The sequence below is a fragment of the Lipotes vexillifer genome, unplaced genomic scaffold (assembly GCF_000442215.2).
Source record: "Lipotes vexillifer unplaced genomic scaffold, Lipotes_vexillifer_v1.1 scaffold1762, whole genome shotgun sequence".
In the NCBI taxonomy this organism is placed as follows: Eukaryota; Metazoa; Chordata; class Mammalia; order Artiodactyla; family Lipotidae; genus Lipotes; species Lipotes vexillifer.
Genome location: NW_006787493.1, coordinates 89,791 through 109,864, shown reverse-complemented (window position 1 = coordinate 109,864; position 20,074 = coordinate 89,791). Strand labels below are relative to the sequence as shown.

The following is a 20,074-nucleotide window of genomic DNA, read 5'->3' as shown; positions in this document are numbered from 1 at the left end:
GAATGGATAAAGAATATGTGGCACATATATACAATGGAATATTAGCCATAAAAAGAAATGAAATTGAGTTATTTGTAGTGAGGTGGATGGAACTAGAGTCTGTCATACAGAGTGAAGTAAGTCAGAAAGAGAAAAACAAATACCGTATGCTAACACATATATATGGAATCTAAAAAAAAAAAAGAATGGTTCTGAAGAACCTAGGGGCAGGACAGGAATAAAGACTCAGAGTAAAGAATGGACTTGAGGACATGGGGAAGGGGAAGCTGAGACAAAGTGAGAGAGTGGCGTGGACATATATACACTACCAAATGTAAAATAGATAGCTAGTGGGAAGCAGTCACATAGCACAGGGAAATCAGCTCTGTGCTTTGTGACCACCTAGAAGGGTGGGATAGGGAGGGTAGGAGGGAGAAGCAAGAGGGAGGGGATATGGGGATATATGTATATGTATAGCTGATTCACTTTGTTATACAGCAGCAACTAACACAACAATGTAAAGCAATTATACTCCAATAAAGATGTTAAAAAAAAAAAAAGAATAAGAGAAGGATTTTTGCTTTCAGCACTTGTATTCAATATTGTACTGGAGGTTCTAGCCAGGAAAATTTCTAGAAAGATAAAAAAATAAAGATATCTGAGTGGAAATAAAGAAATAAAACTGTCCTTATTCACAGATCATTTGTAGAAAGTTTCAAATACACACACAAACACACACACACACAATTATTAGAACCAATAAAGAAGTTTAGCAAAGTCACAAGACCAAAGTACAAAATCAATTGTATTTCTCTATACCAGAAATGAACCATCAAAAATTGAAATTTAGAAAATGTTTCCATTCATAATAGTATCAAAAAGAATAAAGTTAAAATAAATTTAACAAAAGAATTAGGAGATTTATAAACTGAAATCTATAAAACATTGTTGAGAAAACTAAAGAAAGAAAATTAAAGAAAAATTAAAGAAACTAAATAAATTGAGAGGCACTGCATAGCAAACAGATTGGGAAACTCAGTACTGTCAACAGGCTATTCTTCCAAATTGATCTGTAAATTCATTGCAATTCTGATCAAATTCCAGTAGGCTTATTTTGGTAGAAATTGACAAATTGGTGTTAAAATTTACATGGAAATACAAATGGCCTAAAATAGCCAAAACAATTTGGAAAAATAACAAATTTGAAGGACTGATACTACCTGATTTCAAAACTTATTTCCACTTCAGAAGACACCAATAAGAAAATCAAAGACAAACCACAGACTGGGAGAAAATACTTGCAAATTATACATCTGATAAAGGTCTTATAACCATGACATATAACTCTTTAACTCAATAGCAAGTCAACCAATTCAATTAAAACACAGGCAAAAGATTGTAGATATTTTGGTGAAAGACTTTTGGTGGAGGATATGAAGGATATAAATTAATGGGTAGTAAACACATGAAAAAATTATTAACATCATTAGTCATTAGGGAAATGCAGATTAATACTACAGTGAAATACCAGTAAACTCAAACCAGAATAGCTATAATCAAAAAGACAGACAATATCAAGTGTTGGCAGGGATGAAGAGAAATTGGAACTTATGCATTGCTGATGGGATTGTAAAATGGTAAACCCACTTGGGAAAACATTTTGACAGTTTCTTTAAAAGGTAGACATGGAGACTTCCCTGGTGGTCCTGTGGTTAAGACTCTGTGCTTCCACTGTGGGGAGTGTGGGTTTGATCCCTGGTTGGGGAACTAAGATCCCACATGCAGTGTGGTGCGGCCAAAAAAACAAAACAAAACACAAGCAAACAAAAAAGTTAGACATAAATTTACCCAGCAGTAACATGGATAAGAATTTACTCAAGAGAAAACATATGAGCACTCAAAGACAGGATTATGAATGCTTATGACATCATTATTCATGATAGCGCTAAACTGGAAAAGATCAAAATGTCCATCAACTTGTAAATGAGTAATAAATACCATGTGGTATATCCATACAATGGGATTCTGTTTAACAAAAGAAGAACAAACTGCTGATACATGCTACGACGTGGATAAACTTCCAAACATTATTCTAAGTGAAAAAAACTAAGCTAAAAAGATTATATATTGTTTGATTCTATTTATATGAAATTCTAGAAAAGGCAAATTTATAGAGACAATAATCAGAATAGCAGTTACCTGGGGTGAAAATAAGGATGAACTGTAAATAGGCATAAGGGTACTTTTTGAGGTGATGAGAATGTTCTAAAACTAGACTGTCATGCATAGAGAGCAGACTTGTGGTTCCAAGAGGGAGGGGTTTGGGGGAGACATGCAGTGGGAGGTTTGCGTTAGTAGATGTAAAGTATTATATATAGAATGGATAAACAACAAGGTCCTACTGTGCAGCACAGAGAACCATATTCAATATCCTATGATAAACCATGATGGAAAAGAATATTAAAAAAGAATGTAGGACTTCCCTGGCAGTCCAATGCTTAAGACTCCACACTTCCACTGCAGGGGGCTCGGGTTCGATCCCTGGTCAGGGAACTAAGGTTCTGCATGCCGCACGGCATGGCCAAAAAATAAAAAATAATAAAAATATAATGTATATATATGTGTAACTGAATCACTTTGCTGTACAGCAGAAATTAACACAACATTGTAAATCAACTATACTTCAATAAAAAAAGACTTTTTTGAATCTAAAGACCAAAGCAATCAGGTGTTTTGAAGATAATGATAATAACAAAAATTCTGGGCCAAAAAAACAAACAAACAAAAAAACTAGATTGTCATGAATATTGCAGAAGTCTAAATTTTCTAAAATTATTGAATTATACACTTACTCTGAGTGGGTTTTATGGCATGTAATTATACTCAATAAAGCCTTTTAAAAACCACAACAGATTATTAATTCTCACAGTTCTTTGAGTTCTGGTCTCAGCTGGGAGATTCTCACTTGAGGGCTGTCATGTAATTGCAGTCAGCTATTGGCAAGGGTGACAGTCATCCAAAGGATTGATTGGACTGAATTTCCATGATGTCTCATGTGTCTGCTGGCTATTGACCAGTCCATTTAAATATGACCTCTCTGGACTTCTTCCAACATTTTGGCTGGAGGCCAAAATAGGAGGCTGTGGAAGCTGCCAGTCCAGTTAATGGCTCAACCCAGACCAGACAAAGTTGTCATTTCTGTCATATTCTGTTAATCAGAGCAGTCATGTGGCCTGTCCAGATTCCAGGGGGTTGGGAAATAAATGCTCTCTTGATGGAGCAATAAGGATACATTTCAAAAGAATGCATGTGGGATAAGAGATAGTACTGTGGACATCTTTGGAGAAGAAATGGCTATATTTATTTCATCTGTTTTTCTTATTATCTGTAAGATATAGTTATTAGGAATTTAGATCATTAAAAAGTAAATCATGTACTTCAAATGTCAACAATTTTTGGATTGACAGCTATTTTAGAACATAATTGTAGTTAGTGCCTTAACTTACCAAGAACAGTTGAATAATCTGAATTTTTTAATTTTCTTAAAATAAAGTGTGTTCATTTGGAAACATTTGAAAAGTAATATTTTCCAAAGGGTAATACTTCCTGATTATGATCAGTTAATGATTTTTTAGTATATTCAGTGTGTTAGGTTCAAATTTGACTGACAGTTATTGATCACCTATTATGTGTAACATCTAGTAAAATAGGTGTTATTATCCACATTCTACAGGGGGAAAAGCTTGCCATTATTAAGTACAAAAATCAGGATTTAAGCCTAGTTCTTCTGAAAGAACATCTATATGTGTATAACTGAGTCTCTTTGCTGTACAGCAGAGATTGGCACAGCATTGTAAATCAACTAGACTTCAATAGAAATCAATCAATCAACCAACCAACCAACCAACCAACCTAGTTCTTCTGAAAGTCAACTAGAAAGAGTACTCTTAAAAACACTTTTATTTTTAAAAAAATCCCTACATATTGAAAAATAAATAAATCCTAGGTCTGTGGCTTGACGAATTTTCATACATCTAATATACATATGTAATCAGCAACCAGATCAGATCAACAAAGTATTACCAGCACCTCCTCTCATGCCCCACTTCCAGGAATCTCCCCCAAAGATAATGTTTATCCTGTCTTTCAATACTCATGTGTGTCAATTTTGATATGTTTTTGAACTTTTCATAAAGAGAATTGCAGAGTATATACCTTTGTGTCTGGCTTCCTTCACTTGACATTGTATTTTTAAAAATCATCCATATTGGTGCATGTGATTGTAGTTTCTTCTGTTTGCTCTGTAGTGTTCAATTGTGTGAATACACTACAGTTTATTTATTCTACTGTTGATGTGTTTTGGGAAAGTTTCCTGGTTAGCATATTACAAATAGAATGAGTATGGATATTTTTTTGCATATGAGTGAATGAAATGTAGCTACCAATGTTGCTTCCCTTTTCCATGTAATTTGGGAAAAAGAGTATTATTAATCACATTGGTAGAGAAATAACTCACAATTCATAACATTGTTCTAATTTTTAGATGTGCCTTAATCTCATCCATAATGATGAGTTTAGAATTTTCATATCCAAAACTCAAACAATTTCAGGTATTAGAAGTAGTTTACATGAAATTGGTTTTAAAAAAATTTCCTACTGAGAGGGACTGACATTTTCAGTTTCTCACTTTTAGAATGAATTTCCACCCTCTCTTTCATCCATGAGTAGCTATATCAGGTGAAATACTGCCTGAGCAACAAGGTACCTGGGCCTACTGGTCCAGCAAGACACAACTTAATTGTGTCATTAATTTAGATTGAATGCCAGTATGGTTCAATTTATCTGAGTACTTTTTACAAATTTTTCTTATAAAACTGTTCATATAGGACATGTTTTATTCTTGTTTATTACTTTAAATACTTTTTGAAAGGTGATGAAGACAATACCGTTTTCTCAAAAGCATCATTCAACCTTACGGAAGCTCAACAAGCAGTGGAAACAGAGAACAGAGACTGCAGAAAATTACTTTGGGAAGGTGATAATCACCTGAAAGAAGAGGCACAGAATGAAGAGCAACCAAATGTAAAAGATAAATTTTCAATATGATTATGTTAAGGTGAAATATATTATTAGTTAGTACTAAGTTTATTATTTTTGCCCAGAACAAGGTTTTTAATATAATGATTTTAAAAAAATTTTTACTGAAAAGTCACTATTAACACCTGAAAATAGAGTTTCTTTAAATAAATGAGGAGTTTGGGATTAACATATACATACTACTATATATAAAATAAACAACCAGGACCTACAGTATAGCACAGGGAATGCTACTCAATATCCTGTAATAACCTATATGGGAAAAGAATCTGAAAAAGAATAGATATATGTATATGTATAACTGAATCACTTTGCTGTACACCTGAAACTAACACAACAGTGTAAATCAACTATACCCCAATTAAAAACAAAAAAAAGAAAGAAAACCTTGGGTTAAAAATAATTACTTTTAAACTCATCATCCTAGAATAACTAAGTGCGTTCATTTTTAAATGGATACATTTATTTCGTTTTATAGTCAATATATTACTTTCTATGCTGATTTTTTTCTTCATTGTATGTGTTAAAATATGAAAAAATAAAGTATGTGCATAGTCATTAAAAACAATGAAAATAACCTACTTATAATTGTAGGGGTTTTTTTGTTCTTAATATTGTTTTTGTTCTTAAAGTTCAAAATCTAAGCTTTTTAGGGAAAAAAAATCCATCCATTTCTTTTGGGAAGTTATCCTAGTAATAAATGTCAGTTTAAGGATATAAGTTTCTGTCTATTATCCTTTGATACCTGTAACTTCCAAAATGAAAATAATGGATTTTAGATTTGTGTAGTGTTTTGGAAATATACTAATTTATAAAAGTGGTGTAAAGACCAATAAGTCTTTTGATGCCTAGAAGACATGTTTATATTTGTCTGAAGATAACATTCTACAAAGAGAATTAATAGGAGGTACAGTTTATATTTGAGAATAACCATTATAGAAAATAACATTGACCATTTTTATAGTGTTCATTTATAAGTGTTCTCATTTAGCAATGGATTTAACAATATTTATAAAAAGTAAGGTTAAGTTGGTTTTTTTTTTTTTCCCCCTACATGTACAGATTGAACAAGAAGCATTATGGGACCTGATTTTAATAGAAGATTATGACTCATTAATAGAAAATATGAGTAACTGGAATTTTCAAATTTTTGAACTTGTAGAAAAGATGGGAGAGAAATCAGGAAGGATCCTCAGTCAGGTTTGTTTCAAACCCCTACTGCTTTATTATAAGTTACTTTTTTCTTGAACCTTTATAAAAAGCAAAATCTAAAGATGTATACTATTGGTTTAGGTACAAGTTCAACATTGTTCATTGAATTATTTTTTTTCACAAATGAAATTTTCAATAGAAAATTTGAAAAGAGAAGCCTGGATATATAACCCATATATATATAAACAAATATATTATTATGTATATAAAGTATTTCATAATTATATGTATATTTATATGAAAAGTAGTTTATTTGCCCATAATAATGGGATTTAATTTACACTAAAGAAGTAATAAAGATTTACTTTTTATTAAATCTTGAGGTTGAAAAGGACATGAAAGGTGATCTAGTTCTTTGGACTGAAACTTATGCTTCATCGTTTTCACCGGTCCTCCCTGTGCTTTACCCAAGGCCAAATGGTCCATTTCATGCTAGAACCATGGAAAAATATTTCCATTTTACCACCCAGACTCAAAGTTCTTCCTGGTGGGTCCACACAGCAGCATCAGATTAACCTTCCTGAAATATTACTCTCATTAACTCCAAAGTATCTTATTTATGAAATGTGAGAACATAAGGATAAATTATGTGAAGGACACACAATTTATCACATTGAATTCTTTAGGGACAGAAATGTGATAAATATATTGTTCTGACTTCTTTTAACACCTAGGACTAGAATAGAATACAATTCATATGCCTTTGAATAAAATGTGAATGAAAAGCTAAAGGGAAGAGTGGAAAAATTTCAAAACTGGGACATGATATGATAATCATTCTTTGGTTTTCAAGGGCTTTAGGGCAGTATCTTCCTTTTTCATATTTCGGAAAGAATTCACTATAGGGAAGTTTTTAATAAATTACTTAAGTTAAAGGCATATACATGGTTAACTTTCCCAAATGCAAATCACAAAAACATATTCAACTGGAAATAGAAATTCCGATTTTTAAAGCAAACTTTCTTTTAATTGACATGTAGGTTATGTATACCCTATTTCAAGACACTGGCTTATTGGAGATATTTAAAATCCCTACTCTACAATTCATGAACTACTTTCGTGCGTTAGAAAATGGTTATCGAGACATTCCTTGTAAGTATTAAAATATATGATTTAAGTTGAAATAATACTGGTTTTGAAATTCTTTATAAATTCCCTTCAGATAGTCCCTTAAACACTTTTAAAATTGCATGTTTGGAAAAGTTGGAAAATAGTAATTGAAAAAGAAAATCTACATCCTCCTACCCAGAGTTAACTGACTACTGTTAACATTTTGGTAAGGGACTTCCTTGGAGGACTGGTGGTTAATACTCCATGCTCCCAATGCACGGGGTGTGGTTTCCATCCCCCGTCAGGGAACTAAGATCCCACAGGCCATGCGGTGCAGCCAAAAAATTAAAAACAAAACCCAAAAAAACCCATTTTGGTATATATCCTTCAAGACTTTTTCTTATACATACTTATTTTTTATGAAGTGAATCATAATACCTATTTATAATCTGCTTTTTCATGTAATATAGTATACATCTTTCTATGTTAACAATTATTCATATGAGTACCTTTTCAAATGTTTGGTAATTTTAAGTCTTGAGTTTCATAAATTTCTTTACTTTAAAATGTTTAAAATTTATCCATAGAATTCGTTTTTTAACTGTGTCCTGATTTGTGGAATAATTTTGTTTGTTTTTTGGCGATACGGCTTGTGGTATCTTAGTTCCCCGACCAGGGATTGACCTTGGCCCTTGGCAGTGAGAGCATGGAGTTCTAACCACGGGACCGCCAGGGAATTCCCTGTGGAATAATTTTTAATGGCTATTTGATTTTATGATACAATAGAATTTTAATTTTATATTAGGAAAAGGTACAATTTTCTTTATGTGTTGATTCATTCTACAGTTTACCTCCAGGTGGACACACTTTTGGGAAATATAGAGAGAGCAAATTATTCTTAAATTGGCCTCATAAATAATGGTGATGCTTAATAATTTAATGTGTGTTATATGTACTATAATTACCACTTACAAAGTAGGCATTTTGAAAAGTGGCTGAATTTTATAAATGGAATAAAGTGATATTTTAAGGTGGACTTCAAGGGCAGGGGAATGGAAAAAAGAAAGCCATGGTGGGGAGTCTTCACGGCCACCTCCAATTAGGATATACTGGTTAAGACAAGAGTCTCTGGGGAATTTCCCGGCAGTCCATTGGTTAGGGCTCTGTGTTTCCACTGCAGGGGGCACAGGTTTGATCCCTGGTCAGGGAACTAAGATCCCACCTGCTGTGCTGAGCAGCCAAAAAAAAAAAAAAAAAGTCACTGGGACCTAACTTTTCTAAATTTTAGTTTCCAAATTTATAAATGGGAATAACAATAGTACCTACCCCATAGGTAGTGATAATAATGTAAAGCACATATCAAAATTCATGGCACATAGTAAGTGGTCAATAAAAGGTCATGATTGTATTAATAATAAGCTCCTAGTGGGTTGACATCATACCTATAGTCTAAACATTCAGTATTGTATCATTTGCTAATGCTGCATGGAAGGTACACATTAAATATTTGTTGAAACATCAGCTATGACTATAATCATTAGGTTCACAAAGGTTATCTCATTTAATCTTTGTTGGAAAGGTTGTATTATCTACCTTTTACAGGTGAGAAGTAAAAATTCAGAAGGATCTTTCCCATGATCATAAAACTGGAAATAGCAAAGCTGGGTTTCACTTGTAGGTCTTGCCTTCTCACATAGTGGTATTTCAGTAAACCAGTGTTTTATTGATCATGTACTACATGTCAGACACTATTCTGGATGTTTATATAAAGGTATATACCTTTTAACATGTAATCCTTATAGCAGGCCTGAGAGAGAGTTATTTATTATCTATTGGCGAGGCAGCTGTCCAAGTGTCCAGAATTTTTAACTGTTCTATGTGCCTTTGTGCAGAAATTGTTTTGTTTGCAAACATGGGTCTCCATAACCGAGACACTGTTTGCACATTTTTAAGTTAAAATTTTTTTTTTACATCTTTATTGGAGTATAATTGCTTTACAATGGTGTGTTAGTTTCTGCTTTATAACAAAGTGAATCAGTTATACATATACATATGTTCCCATATCTCTTCCCTCTTGCATGTCCCTCCCTCCCACCCTCCCTATCCCACCCCTCTAGGTGGTCACGAAGCACCGAGCTGATCTCCCTGCTATGCGGCTGCTTCCCATTAGCTATCTATTTTACGTTTGGTGTCCATATGTGTATATATGTATATATGTCCATGCCTCTCTCTCACTTTGTCACAGCTCACCCTTCCCCCTCCCCATATCCTCAAGTCCATTCTCTAGTAGGTCTGTGTCTTTATTCCTGTCTTACCCCTAGGTTCTTCTTGACATTTTTTTCCCTTAAATTCCATATATGTATATTAGCATATGGTATTTGTCTTTCTTTTTCTGACTGACTTCACTCTGTATGACAGACTCTAGGTCTATCCACCTGATTACAAATAGCTCAATTTCGTTTCTTTTTATGGCTGAGTAATAGTCCATTGTATATATGTGCCACATCTTCTTTATCCATTCATCCGATGATGGACACTTAGGTTGTTTCTATCTCCTGGCTATTGTAAATAGAGCTGCAATGAACATTTTGGTACATGACTCTTTTTGACTTATGGTTTTCTCAGGGTATATGCCCAGTAGTGGGATTGCTGGGTCATATGGTAGTTCTATTTGTAGTTTTTTTAAGGAATTTTAAAAGCCACAAAAAAGCAATCGTAGGGATTTCCCTGGCACTTTCACTGCAGGGGCCCACCCTAGTTTGGTAACTAAGATCCCGCAAGCCTCGCAGACTAGCCAGAAAAAAAAAAAGGCAACCTTAAGTAAATTAGCCCTGGTAATGCTGCCTTTTCTTTGAGCCCTGTAATATGTTTTCATAGTATATGTGAAAGTTTTTAAAAGAAAGCTTTTTAACACATCAATAAACTTTTACAAAATAAGATGAAACAAAAACATAAATTGTTGGAAATTATTCTAAGCCATATATTTTATTTATGAGGATACAGTATGACTAGAAAGTACTTTTTAAAACGTCCTATGTTAAAAATAACAGAATGATCATTTTTATAAAACATTTTGGTGACTTTAGATCACAATCGTATACATGCCACAGATGTCCTACATGCTGTTTGGTATCTGACAACACGGCCAATTCCTGGTTTCCAGCAGATCCACAATGATCATGGAGCGGGAAATGAAACAGGTACTTCCTTCTATAAGTCTTTCCTTTAATTATTTGATTAGGAAATAATAAATCAAACTATCTCATTTCATTATCTCTGTTCTCTTAAAAGTTTTATTAAGTAAACTTTGGTATATATAAAGGACTATGTAAATTTTGAAGAATAATGACATGCAAATTAGGACACCCACTACCTGTCTTAAAAGTGAGGTTAAGATTCAGTACTACTCAATCTACCATGTTTCTTTTCTGTGTCCCACAGTGCTGCCTTCTTCACTGAGGTAGCCAATATCCTGAATATTATGATAATCATTTCTTTGCTTTTCTTTCAATTCTTAGTTTTTTTGTTTTAGGTGTATCATATAAATTAAAAATATATGACATTCCCAACAAAAGTGGACATGTTTAAAATCTTCATATAAGTATTTAAATAATAATATTAAAAAACTTAACATTCAAATTTTGTTTCCTCGTAAATGTAACTATACAAATATAATGAATTATAACATTCATGGCTCTCTCATTCTAGTTTATAAAATAGGGGAGACGGGAATTACCTGGTGGTCTAGTGGTTAGGATCCGGCACTTTCACTGCCGTGGCCTGGGTTCAATCCCTGGTGAGGGGACTGAGATTCCAAAAGCTGTGTGGCCAAAATTTTTTAAAATTAAAAAAAAAGAGAAATGCTCCAATAAAATACATACACACGTACACACACACACACACACACACACACACACACACACACACACACAAATCAGGACAGAATTTGCTCAGTTACAAATGTCTGAGAAATATTACCATACTAATCAGTGTAAATGTGATATAGTCTTAGCCACTGCTTTACATTCTTTGGTGGTTTAAAGTACTGCCATTGTTTGATGGATTTGCCTTATGTCACTAGTTCATTTTTGTCTGCCATCCATACTCTTTCGTAGAGCTCTTCCTTCCTTCCAGTAGTTCTGTGCTTCCATCAGAGATCATTTTCTTCAGTCTTTTTATTTGTAGATTTTTTTTTTTTTTTGGCTGCGTTGGGTCTTCATTGCTGCACGCTGGCTTTCTCTTGTTGGGGCAAGCAGGGGCTACTCTTTGTTGTGGTGCACGGGCTTCTCATGCAGTGGCTTCTCTTGTTGTGGAGCACAGGCTCTAGCCGTGTGGGCTTCAGCAGTTGTGGCACACGGTCTCAGTAGTTGCGGCTCGCGGGCTCTAGAGCGCAGGCTCAGTAGTTGTGGCGTATGGGCTTAGTTGCTCCACAGCCTGTGGGATCTTCCCAGACCAGGGCTCAAATCTGTGTCCCCTGCATTGGCAGGTGGATTCTTAACCACTGTGCCACCAGGCAAGTCCCTATAGATGTATTTATTTTGTCTTAGAATAATGTTTTCTTATTTCAGCACATTTGTAAATACCTCTGGGTTCATCTTCTGACTTCTATAGTTTCTGTTGACAAATCAGCCATAAGTCTTATTTCTCCTTAAAAGTATTATGTCCTGGGCTTCCCTGGTGGTGCAGTGGTTGGGAGTCCGCCTGCCGATGCAGAGGATGCGAGTTCGTGCCCCGGTCCGGGAAGATCCCACATGCCACGGAGCGGCTGAGCCCGTGAGCCATGGCCTACACGTCCGGAGCCTGTGCTCTGCAACAGGAGAGGCCACAACAATGAGAGGCCTGTTAAAAAAAAAAAAAAAAAAAAAAAAAAAATATTATGTCCCTTTTCTCTTTGCTATTGGTTTTTTAACATTTTGACTATGATGCACTCAGATGATATTCTTTATATGCATCCTATTTGGGGTTCACTGAACTTCTTGAATATATTGATTAATATCTTTTATTGTTTTCTGTCACGCTTTTCAAAATTCTTCCAGCCTTCTCCCACTGCCCAATTCCAAAGCTGTTTTTACATTTTTAGGTATTTGTTACAGCAATACCCTACTTCCAAGTGCCAAAATCTGTATTAGTTTCCTATTGCTGCTGTAACAAATTACCACAGACTTAGTGGCTTAAAACAATACAAATTTGGGGAATTCCATGGCAGTCCAGTGTTTAGGACTCTGCACTCCCAGTACAGGGGGCATGAGTTCGATCCCTGGTTGGGGAACTAAGATCCTACATGCCGCATGGTGAGGAATGTTTCCTTGCCCCCTCCAACTTCTACAAGCCACCTGCATTCCATGGCTCATGGCCCCTTCTTCAAAGACATCAGCGTTGCATCTTCAAGTCTGTCTCAGACCCTGACCTTTTCATCCTTCAAAAGAATTAGCAAAAAGTGGTACAGCTACAATGTTGCTTTTCTGTCCAGAGTACACATTCCTGACGGTGCATCTCCTACTTTTAATATTTTTTACAGTCTGAACAGGTTGAGAATTTCCCAAATTATCAAATCCTGGACCTGTTTTGCTTAACAGTTCTCCCTCATTTTTCTCTTGCATTTTATTTCAAACAGTAAGAAACCTGGCTATATATCTTCAATACTTTACTTGGAAATCTCCTCAGCTAAATATCTAAGGTCATTGTTTACAAGTTTTGTATTCCACATATGCAGCACACAATTCGACTAAGCTTTCTGCTGCTATATTGACAATGATCCCCTTTCCTCTAGTTTCCAATTATGGGTTCATCTGAGCCCCCACTGGCAGTGCCCTTGACAGCAGTTTTCTACCACCAGCCTGTTCAAGATGATTTAAGTATTCCCTAAGGCAATGCCTGTTTTCTCTTCCACGCACTTTACTTCCTCCTGAGTTCTTACTAGCAGTGCTATGAGTCCTTATACACAATATTATGGAATCAAGTATGTGCAGAAGACAAAGCTTTCTTTGGGAGACCAAGTAGCTGTTGAAATGTAAAATTGTGGTAGAAACAAAGACTATAAGGACTATGGGATGTGCTGCCTTATTCTGATTGCAATGGAGAATTAATAGAAAAAAAAATGATGACACCAAAAGTATAAGCAACAAAAGCAAAAATAAACAAGTGTGACTACATCAAACTAAAAAGCTTCTACACAGCAAAGGAAACAATTTAAAAAATGAAAATGCAACCTACAGAATGGGAGAAAATATTTGCAAACCATATACTGGGTAAGGGGTTAATATCCAAAATACATAAAGAACTTGTACAACTCAATAACCAAAAAACAATCCAATTTTTTAAAATGGGCAGAGAAACAAAATAGACATCCACATGGCCAACAGGTACATGAAAAGGTACTCAGCCTCACTAATCATCAGGGAAATGTAAATCAAAACCACAATGGGGGGCTTCCCTGGTGGCGCAGTGGTTGAGTCCACCTGCCGATGCAGGGGACGCGGGTTCGTGCCCCGGTCTGGAAAGATCCCACATGCCGCAGAGCGGCTTGGCCCGTGAGCCATGGCCGCTGACCCTGTGCGTCCGGAGCCTGTGCTCCACAACGGGAGAGGCCACAACAGTGAGAGGGCCACGTACTGCAAAAAAGGCCACAACCAGTGAGAGGCCCGCGTACCGCAAAAAAAAAAAAAAAAAAAAAAAAAAAAAAAAAAAACAACACAATGGGATATCACCTCACACTTGTTAGAATGGCTGTCATCAAGAAGGCAAGAGGTAAGTCTTGGGCAGGATGTGGATATAAGGGAACACTTGTGCACTGCTGAAGGGAAGGTAAATTGGTTCAGCCACTGTGAACAACAGTATGGAGATTTTGATTCCTCAAAAAAATAAAAATAGAACTATCATATGAAGTAGCAATTTCTGGGTATATATACAAAGGAAATGAAAACAGAAGTTTAAAGAGATATACACAGTCCCATGTTTATTGCATCATTATTCACAATAGCCAAGACATGGAAATAACTTGTCTGTCAATGGATGAATGGATAAAGAAGGTGTGTGTGTGTGTGTGTGTGTGTGTGTGTGTGTGTGTGTGTGTATACACACACAATGGAATATTATTCAGCCATGAGAAAGAAGGAAATCCTGCCATTTTCAACAACACGGATGGGCTTGAGGGCATTATGCTAAATGAAATGTCAGACTAATACTTTATGGTATCACTTATATATGGAATCTAAAAATGTTGAACTTGTAAAAACAGGCCATGAGTGAGGGAATTGGTGATATGTTGTTTAAGGGTACAAACTTGGAACTGGTAGATAAACAAGTTCTGGAGAGCTAATGCACAGCATAATGATTATAGTCAACAGTACTATATTATAAAGCTCAAAGTTGCTGAGAGACTAGATCTTAATTGTTCTCACCACAAAAAAGAAATGATAATTATGTGGTGTAGTGAGGTGTTAGCTAATGCTCCGGGTGGTAATCATACTGCAATATACAAATGTATCAAATCAACACCTTGCATACCTTAAATTTACACAGTGCTTTGTGTCAATTATATTTCAATTAAAAAAATGAAATGACATGTTTAGAGTTTTAATGAATGGTTAGAGAACCAGATAGCTAAAAGATTCCTTAATTTTTATAGTTAGTAGGATCATAACTTCTGAAAACATAATCCAAAGTCTGATCCTGAAGTTACCTGAAATACAACTCAAGTTGAGTTCATGGCCTCACTAAGCCTCTTATGTTAGAACTATGGTATCGATTGGGAAAGAAAGGATCCTGATAACTGGAAGGGGAATATTTGAGTAGATTTCAGTAAATCTGATTACCCTGAACCCCTCAAACCTTGCTGTACCTCCCTGCTGAGAAACAATCATTTCTCCTTGTGTTGGTTGCCTGAAGACCTTGTAACAACCTCACCTGAGATTCTTGACTTGTAGGGGAATGTTATTTCACCTCTAAATCCAGTCCCACCACCTCTCATTTCTTTGTGATCCATAATTAAACTCATATCTTCCAGCATCTAAGTCTGAATAGCAGAATAATTTCCTAAATTTATATTGGCAGAAACCTGAGGAACATATGTGGGAATGGATTTAAAGTGTTACAGCAAGGGGAAGGAAGGTAATGGTTGATCATTCTGAATTTATTGATATAGGTGTACCTATTAGAGATTCTGGATTCAGGGCATTAGCTTGAGTGTTTGGCAGTGGCCCTAACAGTTTACTCCATTCATTGTCTGAAGTCTAGGCATTAAGAGAAATTGAGGTGTCACAACTTCCTGATATACTGTGGAGGAAGGAATTCAAAGGCTTACACTGATAGGATATTGAAATGGCTTGGTCATGTAGTCTTCCCACCCATACCTAACCATGTCCCTCAGAAGTGTCCCCCTTCATCAGTGTTGAGAAATACATTGCAACGCTAACTCCTGGAGGGTAAACTACCACACTGGCCCACCAATCATAGTAGGGGCTTACGGAATTTAGATGATAAAAGGACTTTTGGCTTGGGTCTATCTCATAGTGGTAGTTCCCTGAACCCACCCATTTTTGGAATGCACAGTTGGAATAAACATATTTAGCAACTGGCAGAATCTCTCCATTAATTCCTTGATCTCTGCAGAGAGGACCATCATGGTAGGAGGGGTCAAATGAAATCTCCTGAAACTGCCTCATTCTAGCAAAATACTGAGCCAAAGCAGTACCTTATTTCTGGATGGACTGCAAATTTAGTGCCACCATCAAATACTTAATAAATGCAGGAGTGGTGATTTCCATCACATTGCTATTTGACCTGTGGTACTTTAGCTTTTACACAAGATGAATGGATCTTGAAAAATGATGGTGGATTATTCTAAACTTCATCAGGTGGTGACTCCAGTTGTCACAGCTGTTCCAGATATGAATTTTTGAATAAGTCAACCCAACTCATCCTATTTGGTACACAGCTGTTAATCTGGAGAAATGTTTCTTTCTTTATACCTGTTAGCAAAATCCACAAGAAGACATTTACTTTCTCACCTGGCAGGCATAGCAGTACACTTTCATCATCCTAGTTCTGGGCTGTATCAAGCCTCCCATTCTGTTATAATCTAGCCTAGTCCCATAAGGTATCAGAGTGGTCCAGTATAATGACCAGATAATGCCGAATAGCTCTACTGTGCAAGATGTAACAAATATCCTAGATACCTTGATAAGAGTGCCAGAGGAAGAGAAATGAGAGAACTTGCACAAAAATTCAGAGATTTGCTACCTCAGTGAAGTTATTAGGAATCTGGTGGTCTAGGATATGTTGAGGTATCCTCTCCAAGGTTAGGGACAATTATTTTGAATTCTCTACCCAGAGTGCTCTTTGGATTCTAAAGGCAAATTTACAATATCTCAGTACTGCTGCTCCAACCCATGAACTGTAAGGTTATGAATTTTATGTGCAACTCAGAGCAGGGGAATCATGTGAAGCAGTTTCAGGGTAGTGTAAGCTGCTTGGACACTTGGCAATATGACCCTCAACACATCCAGCAGTTTTCAGAGTGTCTTTGGCAGGTAGGGATCCTCTGTGGAGTTACAGAAGATCACTACAAGGGAATCACAGTATAAATCCTTAGGATTTTGAGGCAGTGCCCAGCCTTCTTCCTCAGATAACTGTTCTTTTTGTAAAACAGCTGCTAGATTGTTACTGGGCTCTGATAGAGATTGAATATTTGACCATGTGCACTAAGTTACCACATGACCTGCCTGTCATAAACTTGGGCCCTCTGACTCTCCTAAAGTTGGCATGTACAGTAGCACTCAATCATCAAGAGGAAATATTAAATACAAGGTTAGTTTTGAGCTGCCCCTGAAGGAACAGGAGACTCCAAATATGAACTCAGATTCCTATGGCAGCTATTGCTAATACGTTGGCACTCTTCCTTAATCCATATGGCTTCATGGGGAATTACCCATGACCAGTTGACTGAAGGAGAAAAGACCTGGTTTATAGATTGTTTTGTCCCATATACCAGTCAGTACCTCCTGAAAGTGGATGACTACAGCTTTATAGACTCTCAAAGGTATCCTTTGAAGGATAAAAAGGGGAAGGTAAATACAATCAGTAGGCAGAACATCAAGCAGTAAATCTGCTTGTTTATTTGGCCTAGAGAGAGAGATGACCAGGAGAAAGGATCTACACAGATACATGGCCCGTGGGTAATAGCTTGCTTGGATACTTAGAGTTTTAGAAGGCAAAAGATTGGAAAATTGGTGATAAGGAGTTCTGGGAAAGAGATTTGTGGCTAGACTTCTCAGAGTGGAGGATATTTGTTTCCCATGTGAATGCTTACTGTAATGGTTAATTTTATGTGTCACCTTGGTTGAACCATGGTGCTCAGACATTTGGTCAAATATTTTTCTGGATGTTTCTGTGAGGCTGTATTTTAGATGAGATTAACTCATCAGTGGATTTTGAGTAAAGCAGATTGCTCTCCATAATGTGGGTGGGCCTCATCCAATCAGTTGAAGGCTTTAATAGAACAAAGACTGACTTCCCCCAAAAAAGAAGGAATTCTGCCTGCAGACAGCCTTCATACTTGAACTGCAGCATTGACTCTTACCTGGTTCTTCAGTCTTCTAGCCCATACTGCAGATTTTGGACTTGCCAGCCTCCATATTCACATGAGCCAATTCCTTAAAATCTCTCTCTCTTTCTCTCTTTCTCTCTCTCTCTCTCTCTCTCTCTCTCTCTCACACACACACACACACACTCTCTCTCTCTCTCTCTCTCTCTCTTTCTCTCTCACACACACAAACACACACACTGTTGGTTCTGCTTCTCTGTAAAACCCTAACTAATACACTTCCCAAAGAGCATTCCCTGCAAAAGAGGCTCTCAATAATCAAGTAGTCAAAATGACCTCTTCTCTTGATTGTCAATCAGACTCTTTCCTTAGCTACTCCCGTTTTCATTTGATGGGCTTATAAGCACAATAGCCAAGATGGCAAGAATGGAGATTATGTATAGGTTTAGCAACATGGACTTCCTCTCACTGAGGCTGACCTGACCCTGGCTTCTGTTGAGTGCCCAGCTTGGCAATAGGAGAAACCAATGGTGAGCCCTTGATATAGCACCATTCCCTGGGGGGATATCCAGTCATCTATCTGGTAGTAGTAGGTTGATTATATTGGCTCCCTTGTCTTATAGAAGAGACAACTTTTGTTCTCACTTACTCTGTGTATGGATTTACTTTTACTGTCTATAGTGCTTCACCATCACCATCTATGAACTTAGTGAATGCCTTATTCACCATTGGCTTATTATATACAGTAGTGCATATCAAGGAACTCATTTTTGCCTCAAAAGATTGTTGCAGTGGGCTCATGCTCACAGAATTTACTGATCTTTTCATGAACTTTATCATCCCACAGCTGGCCTGAGAGAATGACATATTGAAAACTCAGTTGGGGCACCTGTTAGGTGAAAACATTTTGTGGGGCTAAGGTGCTGTCCCACAAAATGTGGTTTATTTTCTGAACCAATGACCAGTATATGGTACCATTTCTCCTATTCCAAGAATACACAAATCTGTGAATCAAAGAGTGGGATTAGGAGGGTTTTTTCTGTTACCTCAAATGATCCACTTAGAAAATTTTTGCTCCCCCCACCCCCACCGAAACAAACAAAAACTTGGCTTACACACCTTAGTTCCCAAGGAAAAATGCTTTCAATAGAGGACACATAAAAGGGAAACTGTAAACTGAGACTGACATCTGGCCACTTTGTGTTCTCCATGCCTTTGAACCAGTAAACAGGAGGAGGATTCTGTACAAGGTCAGGTGATTGATCCTGTCTGATCCTCATTATCAAGATAAAATAGGGTTCCTACTACACATGGGAGGATGTGTGTTAGGAACCCAGGGGATTCTCTGACCTTTTTGGTACTCCTATGTCCAGTGACAAAAGATAATGAAAAACTGCAGTAATCCAGTGCCATAAGGGTCACTAATAGTACAGACCCCTGAAAGTATGGGTCATCCCACTGGGCAAAGAACCATAATCAGTAGAGATGCTGGCTGAGCAAAAAGGGAATGAGGGATGGGTAGTGAAATAAGAAAATGATTAAATCCCAAACACAGCTATGTGATGAGTCACAGAAATGAAGTCTATAATAGCCATGTATTTTCCTCATTGCTTTGATATATATTGATATTTATTTTATATATTAAGCATTTTTTTTCTGCCTCTTTCTCACTCTTCTACCAGTCAGTATGCAGTTGATGGAAATTTGGGTTCTTTCCACTTTTGGGGTGTTATGAATAATGCTGCTATGAATATTCTACCAGCTTTTGTGTGGGTATATGTTTTCATTTCTCTTGGCCATATACCTAGTTTTATGGAATTACTGGGTCATAAGGTGACTCTGTGGTTAACATTTGGAGGAACTGCCAAACTATTTTCCAAAGTGGCTGCACTATTTTACATTCCCACACACAACGTATGAAGGTTCCAATTTCTTGTTATTATCTATCTTTTTGATAGCCATTCTAGTAGGTGTGAAGTGGTATCTCATTGTGGGTTTTTAGATTCACATTTCCCTAATAGCTAATGACATTGAGCAACTTTTCATGTTGTTATGGGCCATTTGTATATCTTCTTTGTCCATTTAAAAATTTGGTCATTTGTCTTTTCATTACTGAGTTGTAGAAGTTCTTTATATATTCTGGATACAAGTATCTTATTAGATTTATGATTTGCTATTTCCTCACATTGTGTT

At 36.4% G+C, this 20,074-nt stretch overlaps 1 protein-coding gene across 2 annotated transcripts in view; it reads left to right on the top strand.

The window, feature by feature from the left end:
• The window catches only part of PDE3B (phosphodiesterase 3B), a 177,441-nt gene that overhangs the window by 137,324 nt on the left and 20,043 nt on the right, over window positions 1-20,074 (top strand). For both annotated transcript variants that reach the window (XM_007460213.1, XM_007460214.1), the window contains exons 8-11: window positions 4,910-5,061; window positions 6,139-6,276; window positions 7,269-7,380; window positions 10,425-10,538. In XM_007460213.1, coding sequence (XP_007460275.1) covers window positions 4,910-5,061; window positions 6,139-6,276; window positions 7,269-7,380; window positions 10,425-10,538 — 516 coding nt within the window. The remainder of the gene's footprint in view (window positions 1-4,909; window positions 5,062-6,138; window positions 6,277-7,268; window positions 7,381-10,424; window positions 10,539-20,074) is intronic.